Source organism: Phoca vitulina, unplaced genomic scaffold (assembly GCF_004348235.1).
Source record: "Phoca vitulina isolate PV1807 unplaced genomic scaffold, GSC_HSeal_1.0 scaffold3, whole genome shotgun sequence".
NCBI classification, from domain to species: domain Eukaryota; kingdom Metazoa; phylum Chordata; class Mammalia; order Carnivora; family Phocidae; genus Phoca; species Phoca vitulina.
In genome coordinates this window covers 89049389-89064401 of record NW_022589706.1, presented here as the reverse complement: position 1 = coordinate 89064401, position 15013 = coordinate 89049389, and the positions used below count along the sequence as shown (strand labels likewise).

The window sequence follows — 15013 nt, the reverse complement described above, 5'->3', positions numbered from 1 at the left end:
TGATATGAAGGATACCCAGAGCGCGCTCCTCATCCTCCGGACCCATTTGCCTCTGCCTTTTAGTAACCAGACTAATAACGCTACTGGTAGTGATTCTTCTGACTTATGTCTTACTGTCACTAGACCTCCGATTTCAGTATAAAATATTCACTACTCCTAGAAAGGTAATACTTTAAATTGCTATCGGCCATTAACACAGCACTAAACATATTTCTCGGACCTGATCTTCGCTTCAGCTCACTGAATCGGCTATTTAGGAACAAGGCGGTTTTAATAAAAGAAAAGGAGACGGGGATTTTGAAACATAAGGCAGTCTGAGCCACAGTAAGGTTCACTGAGGGGCTACAGAGGGGTTCCTGGCACCGGGGTTCAGATTCGGCCTAAAAACAAAGCACAGGGGAGGAGAGCAGAAGAAAGTTTCTGTGTGTTGGGGGGCGGGGAGGGGGGGCAGTCAGGCTGGTCGGGGGTGGCTGCTGAAAGGGAGCAGAAAGAGGAAAGTGAAGAACAGAAAGAGAAATCGAAAGGCCGCATGTAAACTTGACAGTTTTTACTAAGGCTGGCCATATTTCAGAGAGATTATGGATCTTGATGAAAGGATGATATTGCTAAATTATTCCTAGCAGGTTAAAACATTTTGTTAAAGATTGCCTGCTTTACATACTCGACACAAATGCTTATTAATGAAACCAGTAATGTGCAAAGATTATTTATTTATGTTTTTCAAACAAAAATGGTATTGTATCAACTCCACTGGGTACGCTTTGTCCAGTTCGATGTTCTAATTAGCAATTCTCAGCATGATTAATGCTAAACACACAGCTGTGTGAGGCTTCAGCTGGTAGTAACCAGTAGTGCCTAATACTGACTTTTTAAAAGAGAAAAACAAAAGTACTCAAATACTGGATACAAAACTTTTGAGGCCTATTCAGCTGAAAGAAGAAAAGTTAGCAATATAAACAGCAATTATACATAACATGTCAATAAAGCTAATAGCTCTGTAGTATTCGTCAACTCTGTTGAAAAGCTCTTTCGACTAAAAGAAAATACGCCTGGCCTAAGTCACTTACTAGTCGAGCTCACGTTATTACATAAATATTACATATGGAGCTCCATTAAATCATCCTAATTTAAAAAAAAACACTTTAACTTTATTACTAAGCAAGTCTAGAGAGAGAAACTGAACTATCTACATTCAAACATTATTATAGGAAACCCATAAACTTTTTGAAAAAATGAACTCTTCTGCATTCACCTGAAAAAAAAAAAGTTGTGCATCATCTAGTACATAAATAACTTCACTCTCTACTTCACCCTCTTCCTGAAAACACCTAACACTTCTAAATAGCTAAAAATGATGGAGATTTTTCTATCTTCATAACAGAAAAGTGACCCAAATTACATGTGTCTGTATAAATTTCTACCCTTTAAATGGTAAAAATCCTGTAAACAGATCTCATTTGAAGTTTCATTTATGAAGCAAATTACCTAAGGCTTAACTGAAATAACTGTAAGTTCAAAAAAACAAAACAAAACAAAAAACCAAATGCATTGTTTGGTAGGCATAGTAATAAAAAACAGGTTAGTATTAAGTGCCTCAGATGATTGGTTATTCTCAATCTTACGTATTTCTAACCAAGCCAAATTTTTATCCTCTGAGCTTTGGCAGCACGGGGGGCGAGTTCCTTTTTTTTTTTTTTTAACTACTCTAAGACTCAACTAAGTATGAACTTTACCAAAATGAAATCCAATTTGCAAAGGCTTTAAGCATTTTCCTATAATTTCAATTTTTGCCTTTCAGAAGAAACACATTTTGCAAAATCTACTCACAGATTATCCATCATAAAAAGCTGAAAGAATATTTCAAGTGAGAAGAAATCAAATTCTGTATATGGCTTAAAATTCTCTTTAAGATTACAGTTCAAGAAAAAAATAATTGTTCAACAGAAGAGGTAATTCAACTATATTCTCTGAAAAGAAGCATTTTCTGTATTGTATAAAATCAAACCAAACGATGGTTTGAATTTTTAATCATAAATTTTTATAAGTCAAAAACTACTTATCTTAATACTGTTTCTAATTATTGCTATGATTTACTAGAAAATCAAAGTTTCACTACCTATAAGTTGTAAAAATCCTTTTCTACAGCTCTCCCCGTCCATCCCCTGTAAGCTTCCCCCTTCATGAACTATTTCTGAGACCACAGCTACACAGAGAGGTCTGCTTGACTTTGGTTCTGTCAACATAACTGAACCCGAAATCAAAATGTTTCAAGAATACAAACTGTATTGTAATGTATGTATTGTAACGTACGGTGCTCAAAATGTTCTATTTCACACCATCACTGAAGCAGAAGAAACTTACAAACTAACCCAGTCCCCACCCACTGACCTGACCACAATTTAGGAATAAAGAAACGGGCCCAGAAAGATAAAGTGATCTTCCCAAGAACCTAGCTGGAGACGTTGGATGTATGTATCCTGCCGGTTCCTAGTGAGTGCTCTTTCAACTTTACCACTCGGCTGACGCAGATGTAAGAGGATGTTGAAGGAGAGCCTAAATTTAGTGTTCTGTTGCTATTTCTCTACTCAGCAAACCACCAAAATTGTCCAGTGACCGAGGACCACCTGTGTATGTCCCCAACTAACACCTGGAAAACCTAATTCAGCAGTAGTGATAACTGGTGGACTGTCCCTTCTTGAAACACTTATTTCTTAGATTCTAAAACACCACTTTTTCCTGAATATTCTTCACTTCTTAGGTCATGACTTCCCAGAGTTCTTGAAGACTTGTCTCCCTTTACACAGCCTCTACATGGTTGTGTGTGCTTGGCTCAAACCAAAGTCCTCCTTTGTTTCCACACCTCTCTGTAAGTAACTTCATTTATTCCCATTGCTTTAGTTCAGTCTTTTGGTAGATAACCCCCACATCTGAACACCCAGCCCTGACCTTTCCTATCAGCTCTATGCTCATATCTGCAAAGGTCAATTTGACATTTGTACTCATAGATCCCCTGTTTCTCAAATTCAATATGCCCAAACTGAGCGGTGCCTTTTCTCTTAACAACCCACTCATCCCTCAGGCTTTCCCATTAAGGAAATGTCTTCTGCTAGTTACTTAAGCAGGAAACCTGCTGGTTTTTTTAGAATTCCCTTCACCCAACTCCACTCCAGTTAAATCTACCTCCCAAATATACTTGGAATCATCCCTTTCACCAGCCCACCTCTCTCCTGAGTGAAGGCAACATTCACTCAGCTGATGCTCCTGTCTTCTCTCTCCCCTTCTAACAGTATTTCTCCACAAAGCAACCAGAGCAATTCTTTCTAAAAGCAGATGCAAGCATATTTAAACTCACTGAATAAAACCCAAATCCCTTAGAGCATATAAGGCCTTCTGTGAGATGATCTCTGCTCAGTGGTCAACATGTCCCTGAGCCACCCTGCCCTAGCCCCTTGCCTCCAGCTCTTCAGCCTCACTTAACTTTCTCAGGTCTTCAAAATGTACCTTGCGCTGCTGTGTTCATTGACAGGAATGTTCTCCTTGCATGGCTGGCTCCAACTTCTCGTAAGGCCCTAGTTTATCTCCTGAGAAGACTCCTTCTTCTCTATCAATGCACCCTGGTGGGTTTCCTTCACAACACGTTAGTGCTGAAATTATGGATCTTATTCATTTATTTACATCTTTATTAATCATTTACAGTCTAAGTGGCACAGAGAAACTGAGACTTGCACTTAATATCGCTAGCCCAGTGCCTGGTACATATTAGGCTGCCGATAAACACGCACTGGATGCATAACAAAATAGCTATCTATCCCTTTCATGAATGGCCATCCGTCTGTGGTATGCAAAAGCTTCTCACTGCCCCACCCATGAAAGAGTTCTACAAGGACTCTGCAGTGAAAAAGACAGTGTCAAGCTGGCTTTGCTCCTCATGATGGCCTAGATGTCTAGAAGAGAGAAAACCTAAAATGATCAGAAAGAAATTGATTCTCATGCAAAATATATTACATAATATAGTTAGAATTTAGAGATCACACAGCTTGTCTGCAAAGTACGGTTGGTCCTCGGACGAGCAGCAGCATCACCTGGGCACTTGTCGCAAATTAGTATGCCCCTCCCAGGCCCACTAACTGGCCCTACAACCCATGTTTTAACAAGAATGTCAAGGCCTTCTCATCTAAACAATACTGAGGAGAGTAAATACAAGTGGGGCAAGATACAGAGACATAGAAAGAAGTCAAGATAAAGACTGGGGTTGGTTGCTGAGTCTGCATTCTAGATCTCAGAAGAAAACCTTCAATTTATTTTTATCTTATTCCTTATGTTTCCAGGTCATCTCATCTAACAGGGTTAGTTTACAGGGTCTGAGTGTGGAGGAGAATGTGAGGAGAGTCTCTGGCTAGAAGGCGGGCAGCCATTTATCTGCCCTAAGCTCCTTGAGGAATGGAGAGCACAGAGGTAGGAAAACGGACAGGGGTAGAGTGTGCAGAACAGGGGCTAGAGTCCCAGCTCCTCCATGTAAAAGACTGAAACACCACAGACAAGATCACTGAGCCTAAAGAAGCCAGCGTTCCCGAGGACCATGAAGCTACCCCATAACTCTCACCCTTGAGAAAGATACCTACCTGTCTGCTTCTGCTAATTTCTTACCAGTCAGATGGGCTAATGCCCACACATCTCACTCGTCATCTTCCTTCTATTTCCGTGGGAAAGAGGATGAGAGAGAGGATGAAGGAAAGAGAAATAAACATCCCCAAGACAGAAGTAGAAGGACCAAGTGCCTACTCCTAAAATAAGTAGAGCAGAAGCCATAGAGACTTCCTCCGCATGCCTCCTTCGCCCTTGAAACCATTCTATTCGCCATGTGGAAAACAGCAAGGGAGAGTGATTCAGGAATTAGAGCTCATCTTATTTATTTATTTATTTGCCAGAGAGAGACACAGCGAGAGAAGGAACACAAGCAGGGGGAACTGGAGCGGGAGAAGCAGGCTTCCCATGGAGCAGGGAGCCTGATGCGGGGCTTGATCCCAGGACCTTGGGATCATGACCTGAGCCGAAGACAGACGCTTAATGACTGAGCCACGCAGGCGCCCCTAGAGCTCATCTTAAATGACAAGAGTTACTAAAACAATAATAAAGGCAAGAACTGCCCCCACCGGCTATTGCCCTGGCTCTCCTCTACCAGGCCCTCCGAGGTAAGCACTGCCATCCTCACTTAAGTGAGGCCGACGCCCTCATCCAAGAGTCCTATTAAGGCCAAGATTAAAAGTCAAGACCATTTGGCTGAAAAAGCCCATGTTTTCCCACTTCGCTACTTCTGCCACGAGCTCCTGGAAAGTTGGTATAAAAAAATTCCATAAACAAAACTATGAATTAGGTAGTTTGTCTCCAGTGACACTGACTTCAGAAGCTCCAGGCTCTCCGTCAAAATCTGCACTCAGGAGTCGGTCTGGCAAACTCAACTGACAGTAGAGATTTTAATTTCAAAAACAGAACTGTTTGGTTTAGAATGAGAGCATTTGCGATAAATATTGTACCAAAAACCTAGTACCAGCAGCAATTAATGATGAAAATTATAATTCGTAAAGATGATCGGTTAAAAATATTTCCCTTGACATGGCCAGTGTTTGAATTAATATCTAAACGAACAATTCTGTAGGGCATCCTAAAGCTTAAATACGTAATAGCAGAGGGAGGAGAGTGTTTAAAAATCGTATCAGACTCTGCAACTCCAATTATATTTGGGTCTCCTATCATATCAGGGAATCTCTGTAAACCCAAAATGCTTCCAGAAGCAACTGATAAGCTTTTTAAAACTACAGGGATGCTCAGAAAATTATCCTATCAGTGAGGTGAACACTAAGTTATTGATGGTTTTAACAGGGCCCGATTTACTTCCTGGACAGATTCATTTAGCAAGGTAATCTGGTTTCTCACCACAAAATAAAGACAAAATATATGATCAACCTATAAAACTTTTGCAAGAAATATCTGCAACAACATTTTATGTGAATGAGTTCCCATAGTGAATCTATCCTTTCTGCCCAGCTACCATGTTGTAGTAACTATTTAAGCTCAGAATTAGTAATTGGAATGAAATCATTAGTCTCTTCCAAACATTAGAGTTATCAATTTTCTGATCCCCACATAGCTACCAACAGCACAGAAGTACTATATAGAAGAAGACATTTTACAAAGTTCTTTGTGAGTGATTGGTATTTAAAATAAGGAACCAGCTATGAAGGATATATATTTTGATTAAATGACACTTATTTAAAAGCGGACATTTTGATCAACATGGTACAATGGTTATAATCCCATCTCTAGCTTTATATTTCATGATAACATAATTTATATGTTACATGGTATTAAAATGGCCTTAATTTTCCACATCTGCTATAATCCTGGATCAAGTCTGTTAGCCCCAGCGACTCTGGTCCCATTTCTCAGGCTCGACACTTCACTCATGATTGGGGAAGTCCGCTTTCCATTACCATATGTAATAGTAAGCAATGGCTTCCAGGCGAATCAATAAAAACTGAAAATAGAAAGCCATTGTTTTGCTCCTCAGAGCTATTCTTCTCATAACCTGATCAGCTCACAAGTAGTTAATCTAATGAATCTGTTGCTCAATGTCTCATTCTCCCTAAAACCCTTCTCTGTGAGGGAGTTCTGGCAATAACAAAAGGACAAACAGTGAGTATTTCATGACCCTGTCCTTGGCCTCACGCTTTTTCTTATCTCTGTTTATCTCTTATCTGTATCTTTCCCCAGGACCGTTTCCCTAAATTAAAAATGTCCCCACAACTGGTGAAATGTAGTTGCCCTTTATACTACTAGCCTGGCAATAAAGCACCCCTGAAGTATACCAAATGAGTACCTCATCACCCCAGAACATTTTTCATGACAGCAACAGCTGAACTGATTTACGCTACTAACCCTGGTCGTGTGCATACTGGGGACACAGTAGAGACCATTCAGTTCACCAACTGAGTAACGTATGATGATCTTTTGTCAGTATCAGTAACATTATGTATAACTTAGCCTGGAATGTTGGGTTGCTTAGTGGCTGGGATGGTATGTGGACATAAATTTAAAATAATCTGAACCTCTTAAACTAGGCTAAAGCACCTTGGCTTGTTCTTGCCCCTACTTGGATTGTCTAATCATGTTCATTCTGTTGTACCCATTATCCATTTATCCGGTTCAAATAAGAAATAAGGGTATGGCTAACTCCATAGCGATCTCTTTGTCTCCTGTCAGGATCACTGAGTTGGCCAGTAATTTGCAGATTCCTAGACTCCATCTCAATCCTACTAAACTAAAATCTGGAGTTTAGCCTGAAAATCTGCATTTGTTTACAAACTGTGCAGTCAAGTCTTCGATACACTAAAAATCTGAGAAACTATCTTCAAGAGAATTTGTCTTAGAATGCTTGGCATCTGACTATTGGCTGCTTGATTAATATTTGTGTAATATGAAATAAAACCACACATTAAGTCATTTAAAAAAAAATAAGCAGATAATGGCCATAATATTAACATTGTTGTACTAGCTGAAACCTATTTTTTTTTTTTTTTTTGAAAATTTTTTTTTTGTTGCAGTTCATTTAATCTTAAACACTCATTGAATTCCTACCATTCTCCAGATACTCAGGGTACAAAGATGACTAAGTAGAGGATCCACCCTTTGAGGCATCCACACTCTAGTTAGGGAGAGAGCCATGTGAAAAACCAATAGTTAAAGTACAATCTATTAAGTGCAAAAATAATTCGGGGCTGTAGAAGCAGAAAAGTGGGAGAGATCAGCTGCCTGGCAGGGTCAGGTCATTTCAGTCAATGAGAAATCATTTAAAAATTATCACCTGAAATACGTTAATTTTAAAAATGAATAGACTCCTTAAGTAAATGTACTCTTCTTTGGTTGTACTATTATTCCCCCCCCCCCAATAAAACTGCTAAAAGCTAGAATGGCTCTCTGTTAGATATTATTTCATTCACATTTAATACTTAAAGGACCTAGTCAAATAGGGACCTGTTTACAGACCTCCTTCCTGGCGGAGGCAAAAGTTCTTTTCTAAAGAAATGTATATTCATGTTCTCTGCCGCCCTTCAATAATAGAGCAGATGTGATCCAATCCAGACCTCTTCTCCTTCATTGACACATTTTAAGGACTCACACTCTAGGCAGTCAGGTAGTAAACAGTATGATAAGGTAGGCACATTGCTAACATGCATTTTAAAATGATTGTATTACTAAGGCACACAACTGCTTCACTTTATGCCAAGACAAATACTTTGTAATCAAAAGCATTTGGATTCTGGCTGATTGCTATTATTAAATTTCTAAAGCATAAGTAAGAGTATGCATGATTTAAAATTTGACTCTCACCTTAAATCCTCATAATCCTTGAGATATCAAAGAAAGAACCGAGAAATATTTGTCTCTGAAGTTTTGTATACACTATAAATGTGTAAATGAGTGATATGAGTAACAAGAGATGTAGGCATCTTGACAAAATCTCCAATCACAGCAAAATAATCCACATTTTACTTGGCTATGCCACAAACTAGCTTAATGGCCTTGGACGAGACATCCAAACTCTCTGAATCTCCTAAGTGACAAATGAATGGCCTATTCTCTGTATTTTGAGGTGGGGGGGGGGGATAAACTAAATTAATAGAACTGAACTAGATGCTCTCTAGAGTTTCTCTGAGCTCAAACATTATGAAAGCTCCTAAAAAGTGTCTTTTAGAAATTTTCTGTACCCTTTCATCCCAGGTTTTGAAATGAAATCCCACTGCCAAATCATTTCCAGACATCTGGAAAACCTAATCCATTTCCAGTGTAAGATACCTAGGCAGTTAACAATTAAGCTGTTATTAGTGAATCATGTGTTCTAAACGGTCACTTGCTAGGCCCTATTATTTTAGTGTCACAACCATGACCTGTGAATAATACAGGCATTTGAGAAACTAACTTGTAGAACCCTGAGGTACAGTTTATCGTATCAGACAAATCTACTAGAGAAATCCCAGTAGGAACACATGTGTTCCTAAGCATATAAAGCCTCACCAGAGTAAGAAATATCTGAAAGGGTAAGACACCTCATGCTTCAAAATACTCTCTGGTGAAAAACTTTGTAAATGACATACTGAAATGAAAATGACCCTTCACACTTATGGCCTAAGATGTTTTCAGAGAACAGACTTCTCTAGGTCTACATATAAAACACGTGCACATGCCATATTTGTATGTATCTGTGTGTGTGTGATCTCACCAGCACAGCCAAAGTGGTCATTGTAAATAAAAAGCACATTTTCAAAAGAATCATTACAAAAAGCCGAAAGAGGGAAAAAAGAACAGGGAAGCCCACAAGGTAAGTCAAGCCAGTATCCACTAGAAATTATGCATGGGGCGCCTGGGTGGCTCAGTTGGTTAAGCGACTGCCTTTGGCTCAGGTCATGATCCTGGAGTCCCGGGATCGAGTCCTGCATTGGGCTCCCTGCTCAGCGGGAAGCCTGCTTCTCCCTCTGACCCTCTCCCCTCTATCTCTCATTCTCTCCCTCTCAAATAAATAAATAAAATCTTAAAAAAAAAAAAAACTAGAAATTATGCAAATCAGAAAACATTTTGGGTAATAACCTTACATAAGGCTCCAAAACCACTCAAAAGATGCTTTAAAAGTAAAATAAAATAGTGAAACTAACGGGCAGAGGGACCCATGGGGGAAAAGATAAGCTTGGGTTATAGGGAAAAAAGAAGCATTCTCACATGCTATGTATCTTAATGAAGGGTAGAGGATAGAAAAAATATATATAAAATATTATTCTGTACTTATGCTATGTATTAAGTTGCTGCAATTCAAGACAAATGTACAGGGATTGAAGATTCATCAGAACATTCCTTTTATCATCCATTCCTTCTTCAATCTGGTGGCTAAAGAAGGGAGACAGCCCCCAAACAGAAACAAAAGGAGCAAGGCAGAAGGGCAGCGTTCTGGTTGGGAAAAAATGAAGACCTGGAGGAACGGGGCTGATCTGTGTAACATTCTGAATGACTCAGAGTAAAGACAGACTTGCTTATCAATGAGTCTTTTAGAAGCTCCTTCTCAATCTGATTTTCCCTATCTTTAGGAAAGGGAGTTAATACAACACACGGTGACTCTGGCAGAGAGTATTTAAGGATTTGAAATGGGCTTGGCTAAATTCAGGAATGGCTGAGAAAGGCTGAGATTAGTTCCTATCCTTTACAGTTGACGTCAGAGAGAGCTATGCCCTCAGCCTCCGCTGGCACCAGAGGTATGAAATGCTCGGGTGGTATGGGCCCCAAATCGGGCAAGCTCTAGTTCTTCATCTTATGTGAAATATATCAAGGTATTATTTATTAAAAGTACTTCCAAAGGATTAGAAAAACCTACTGACTACATATTCCAATCACATTATTTCTCCATGAGAAAATTCTGCCCAGTGATTGTCCTTATCAGATGCCTAAATGAAAAAAATCTGGATTTGCTCTTCAACAAGCCTCTGGCAAATTTTTTGATATGTAGTGACCAGAGATTTAGCAGAGTTGTTGTGTGTCTTTTCAGATTTTCAAGAGTAGAAAGAGTTTCAGTAAAGAGCAAAATCATAGAACAACTTGTTGCTTCCAGGTAAATGCCATCAGATGTTGAGGGTAAACCCAGAGAGCCAGCCTGAGGTAAGAAAACCCTACGACGACAGATACTCCAGTTTGGCTCCTGTGAGTTTGAGTTACCTAACACAAAACAAACTAGGATGGAGAAGAGAACACAAGGGATTCACTGACAGCTCAATCAGAAAAAGAATTTAGGTTTGACTTAGGAGACAGGGTTTTGTTCAAGTGCAATCAATGCCGTCTTTGAAATGAAATCGCAATGGGGCAGGATTTCTTTAAAACAGTTACAGTTGCTTACTAAAAATTAGTTGGCTCCCGAGTTTGATAGAAGTGACTACCTAATTTTCTTGTTGGACATAAGCTTTCTAGTGGCTATGACTGCTGAAAGAAGAACCTCTCTTCACATGGTTTCTGCTTATTTGACTTCACTGAACCTGATCTAGACATGGAGACCGGTCGGTGATTGTGCTATCTGGGAGAAAATAGAGCGAACTCTGTGTTTAATTAAAAGCAAAACCACTTACGCTCATTAAAGCAAGCTAACTACACTCTCCTCACATCCTACAGTTATTACTTAATCAAAAGTCTACTTCCCAGCCCGTCTATTGACCATACGGCAGAATGGCCTCTCAGCATCGTAGAAACGCTCCATCAAAGCAGGAACGTGCTCCAAGGGAACGGCGCATCCTCAAGGGAAGGGACCTCAGAGTAGGCTCTACCGCCTTAGCTACTTTTGAGAGCAGCACTTGTTAGCCAACAATAACCAATCCCATCTCTTCCAAAAATCAAAGCTGATAAATTGACCTTCATATTTAGAAAAGATTACCAAGGAGTTCAGCAAACCTTACTTCTGGTAGTGGGCTGGCCGGTTTGGTGAGGATTCCTCCTACGTACACAACATTAGGCAGAGTGGGTCTCGGAAACTCCAGTGCCACATCCGTACACAGCATCCACAGACTGGACCCATGGACCAAGTCGTACATGGACTTCTCCGGCAGCAGGTTGTACTTCTGCATTATCCTTTCATACTTGGGAAGAACCAGAAAGCTGACCCCTAATCTGGAAATGAGGTAAACGCCGGTATTTTTCATCCTTTGCAGCAAGTTCATGTGGTCTGTGAGGAGTGAGTTAAACTCTGGGACGTAAGCTAATGGGGCAGGAGCACCCACTTCCGCAGGATACCAAAGGCCAGTTGAAAATACAGCATATTTAACCCCTAAAAGATGGGCTATCACAAATCCACACATGTCATTAGGGTCCACCAGCAGCAGGTCAAACTTTTCCTTCTTCAAACCCTGAATCAAGGCACGGTTGCCAACCATCATATCACAGTTCTTGGTATAGTGATCCAGTATGTCAAACAGTTCGATTGCTGTCAATCTCCCAGAGAAAATATTCCGCATTTTGGACTGCAGGAAAGCATCCGAGGTGGTACTGTTAAAAATCCCTGGGTAGCGCTGGAGGCTGTAATGATTAGATGGCGCGATGTCTCTGCCTTCGGAGAGAAGAAACACTGTGCGGTGGCCTCTCTCGTGCAAGGCTGAGGCTAGTGTCTTGAAAATGTACATATGGCTTTCAAACATAATTGGCGGCACGATGATGATTTTGGCAGCCTTCGCCATCCCAACAGCACTCCACAGGAGCATGAAATACGGAGTGTAAGACTTCATAGCTGAAACGAGAACCAAGAAAACTACTTAAAACAAAGTACAATCCTTAGCATTCAAAACAATCACAGAGGCTTTTTTTCGAAGTATCTCATGATCCAATACTTAGTCGGTGTAAAAGTATCCTGATATTTGTTCTAATTACCTATTTTTGAAAGATTAAATTTTTTAGAGTATCGAACTGACATGACAGCAAAGCGGACAGAAACTGAAATATATTTAAAATGTATCCATTTCAGAGCACGCACTGCATCAATACTAGAGAACTAGATTTTTTTTTTTTTTGAGAACTAGATTCTTGAAAATCTGAAATAAAACTTCTGTAACATGGAATGTCCAAAGATCTCTCTTCTTTGCATAATCGCTATGAGGTATCTATGAAACATCTGTTTATCTTTTAATTGAACATCAACGTTAATCCCAGGAAGAAGAGCCAAGATTTTTGATTTCTGGGTGCATTAGCATGTATATCTCTTTTTAAATCATTTTATCACAGCAGTTACATTTCCAATTAAGACCAAAGCATACCAAAGAAAGGTTACGTTTTAAAAAATAAAAAATAATCCTTTCAAGTAACGGTTCTATAGAAAAGACATTTTTCTACAGGAAAAATTACCTTTAATGTGAATTTCCCCTTTACCTAAATACCCTTATATATCCTGGCAGTCTCTATTTATGTAATCTCTATCAATTTGCCAATTCATTTCAGGGCATTACATGGGAAACTTTTAATAGAAAAATTCAAGAGAGTTAACCGGATCTCTGTAAATGCTTATGGAAGAAGTGATGATGAATGAGTATATCCCAGACCACACTTCCTTTGTGTTGTATCTGAAACTCAGGTGCAAAGGGCAAGTTAGATGACGGCTGTACACGTGACACCTATCACTTCTACCCTTTCATGGTAGGAGATTAGGTACAACAGTTAGAGTCGTCCTCTGTCACTTTTTAGAAATACGTGCCCTACCTGTGGGGGCTATATAGTGCGCCAACTCCCCCTACCCTACTCAGTATAGCTTTTACTCAGATTCTAAATTAGCCTCCAAGTAGAGAAAAGATCTAAACAATAGCTACCCATGCAAACTGGATCTTTATACTTGAAGGAACAACTTAAAATAGATTTATATGCACATTACCAAATCAATACCCATTTTTACTCATTATCACATATTAGCCACCCTACTCGTATGAATTCCCACCATCTAAATGCAGTTTAAGCAACTACACCTTCTCCACATTCAACTACTGCAAGCAACCTAAAAAAACAAAAAAGAAATCAACAGCAGGCAAATGACAGATTCTTCCAATATCAAGATTAAACTATGAAATGCGTTATATTTCCAGATGCCTTTTCCCTCTCTCACTCCAAGGAAATATTCAAACTATTTCTGGATGAGCTGACACTATATCATTAAGAATAAACAGAAGTAAAGCACGTATAAGCATGTATAGCCTATGTTAAATGTTGTTTGAATTAAATGAGGGCTTTAAAAAAATAAATTTGGAGAAAACACTATTTCTATAGCAATCAAGTAAGTTTATTCTATAATTACAAGGTCAATAAAGAAAAAAATTAAATAGCCAATCTTGGAGGAAATTTTCCGGGCCTTTATTCTACTGTACTGTCTCTCTATTGTGTCTCTCTGGTACAGCCTTCCAATTCCAAGGAATTAAAAATTAGGGATTCTCAGTAGGCCTGTTCTTAATTCTAGGGATGAGATTTATGCAAATACAGTTATTGCAGAAGCTAGAGTCTGCTGCTGTGATTACTACTACCTGTCACTGTTTGCATGCCCACGAAGACAGACCGGTTGATGGACCAGGCGCAGGAACTGCTCCGCCCACTGTGTTTTGCATCTAGCTGAGCACTGAACGCACAGTTCATTCAGCTACAGTTAAAACCACTGCTTTATCTATCATAAATAACTAAGACACAAAACCAATAGTAGGGAAACAAATCCTTTCACTGAGTTTTTTATTCTGTTCTTCCTTTTTTATTTTAGTATTTTATTTCAGTAGTTACTACGAAGTAAAAAAAAAAAAAAACCACAGAAAATGGTTGTTTTTTTAATGCACAACTGCTTATGTTCAAGAAGAGCACTGTGCAATAGAACTTTCTGTGAATATGAAAATGTTCTATATCCCCACTATCCAATATTGAGCAGCTGAACTGTAGTTGGTGTGACTGAGGAACTGAATTTTAAATTTTAACATGTGGCTAAGTTAATTTAGTACTAGTGGTTCCAGTACTAATATAAGGTCAGAAAAAGTGCATACATTCTGTATATATAGATTCCAAAAGTAACTATGCAAACATACCAATATCTGTGTGACAAAATATCTTCTAAAAATAATGTTTACTAGATCTTCATGAAAAAATACTGATTACCAACAAAGAAGCATCATTTGTTTTGTTTCTATGTCTTGACAATTTTATTTTATTTTAATGTTTTATTGTTATGTTAATCACCATACATTACATCATTAGTTTTTGATGTACTGTTCCATGACTCATTGTTTGTGCATAACACCCAGTGCTTCATGCAGAACGTGCCCTCTTTAATATCCATCACCAGGCTAACCCATCCTCCCACCCCCCTCCCCTCTAGAACCCTCAGTTTGTTTTTCAGAGTCCATCGTCTCTCACGGTTCGTCTCCCCCTCCGATTTCCCCCCCTTCATTCTTCCCCTCCTGCTATTTTCTTCTTTTTT

At 39.2% G+C, this 15013-nt stretch overlaps 1 protein-coding gene across 4 annotated transcripts in view; it reads right to left on the bottom strand.

The window, feature by feature from the left end:
* The window catches only part of UGT8 (UDP glycosyltransferase 8), an 85410-nt gene that overhangs the window by 39142 nt on the left and 31255 nt on the right, over positions 1-15013 (bottom strand). For all 4 annotated transcript variants that reach the window (XM_032401084.1, XM_032401082.1, XM_032401083.1 and 1 more), the window contains exon 2: positions 11484-12307. In XM_032401084.1, the coding sequence (XP_032256975.1) occupies positions 11484-12305 (822 nt within the window). In that variant the 5' untranslated portion in view covers positions 12306-12307. The remainder of the gene's footprint in view (positions 1-11483; positions 12308-15013) is intronic.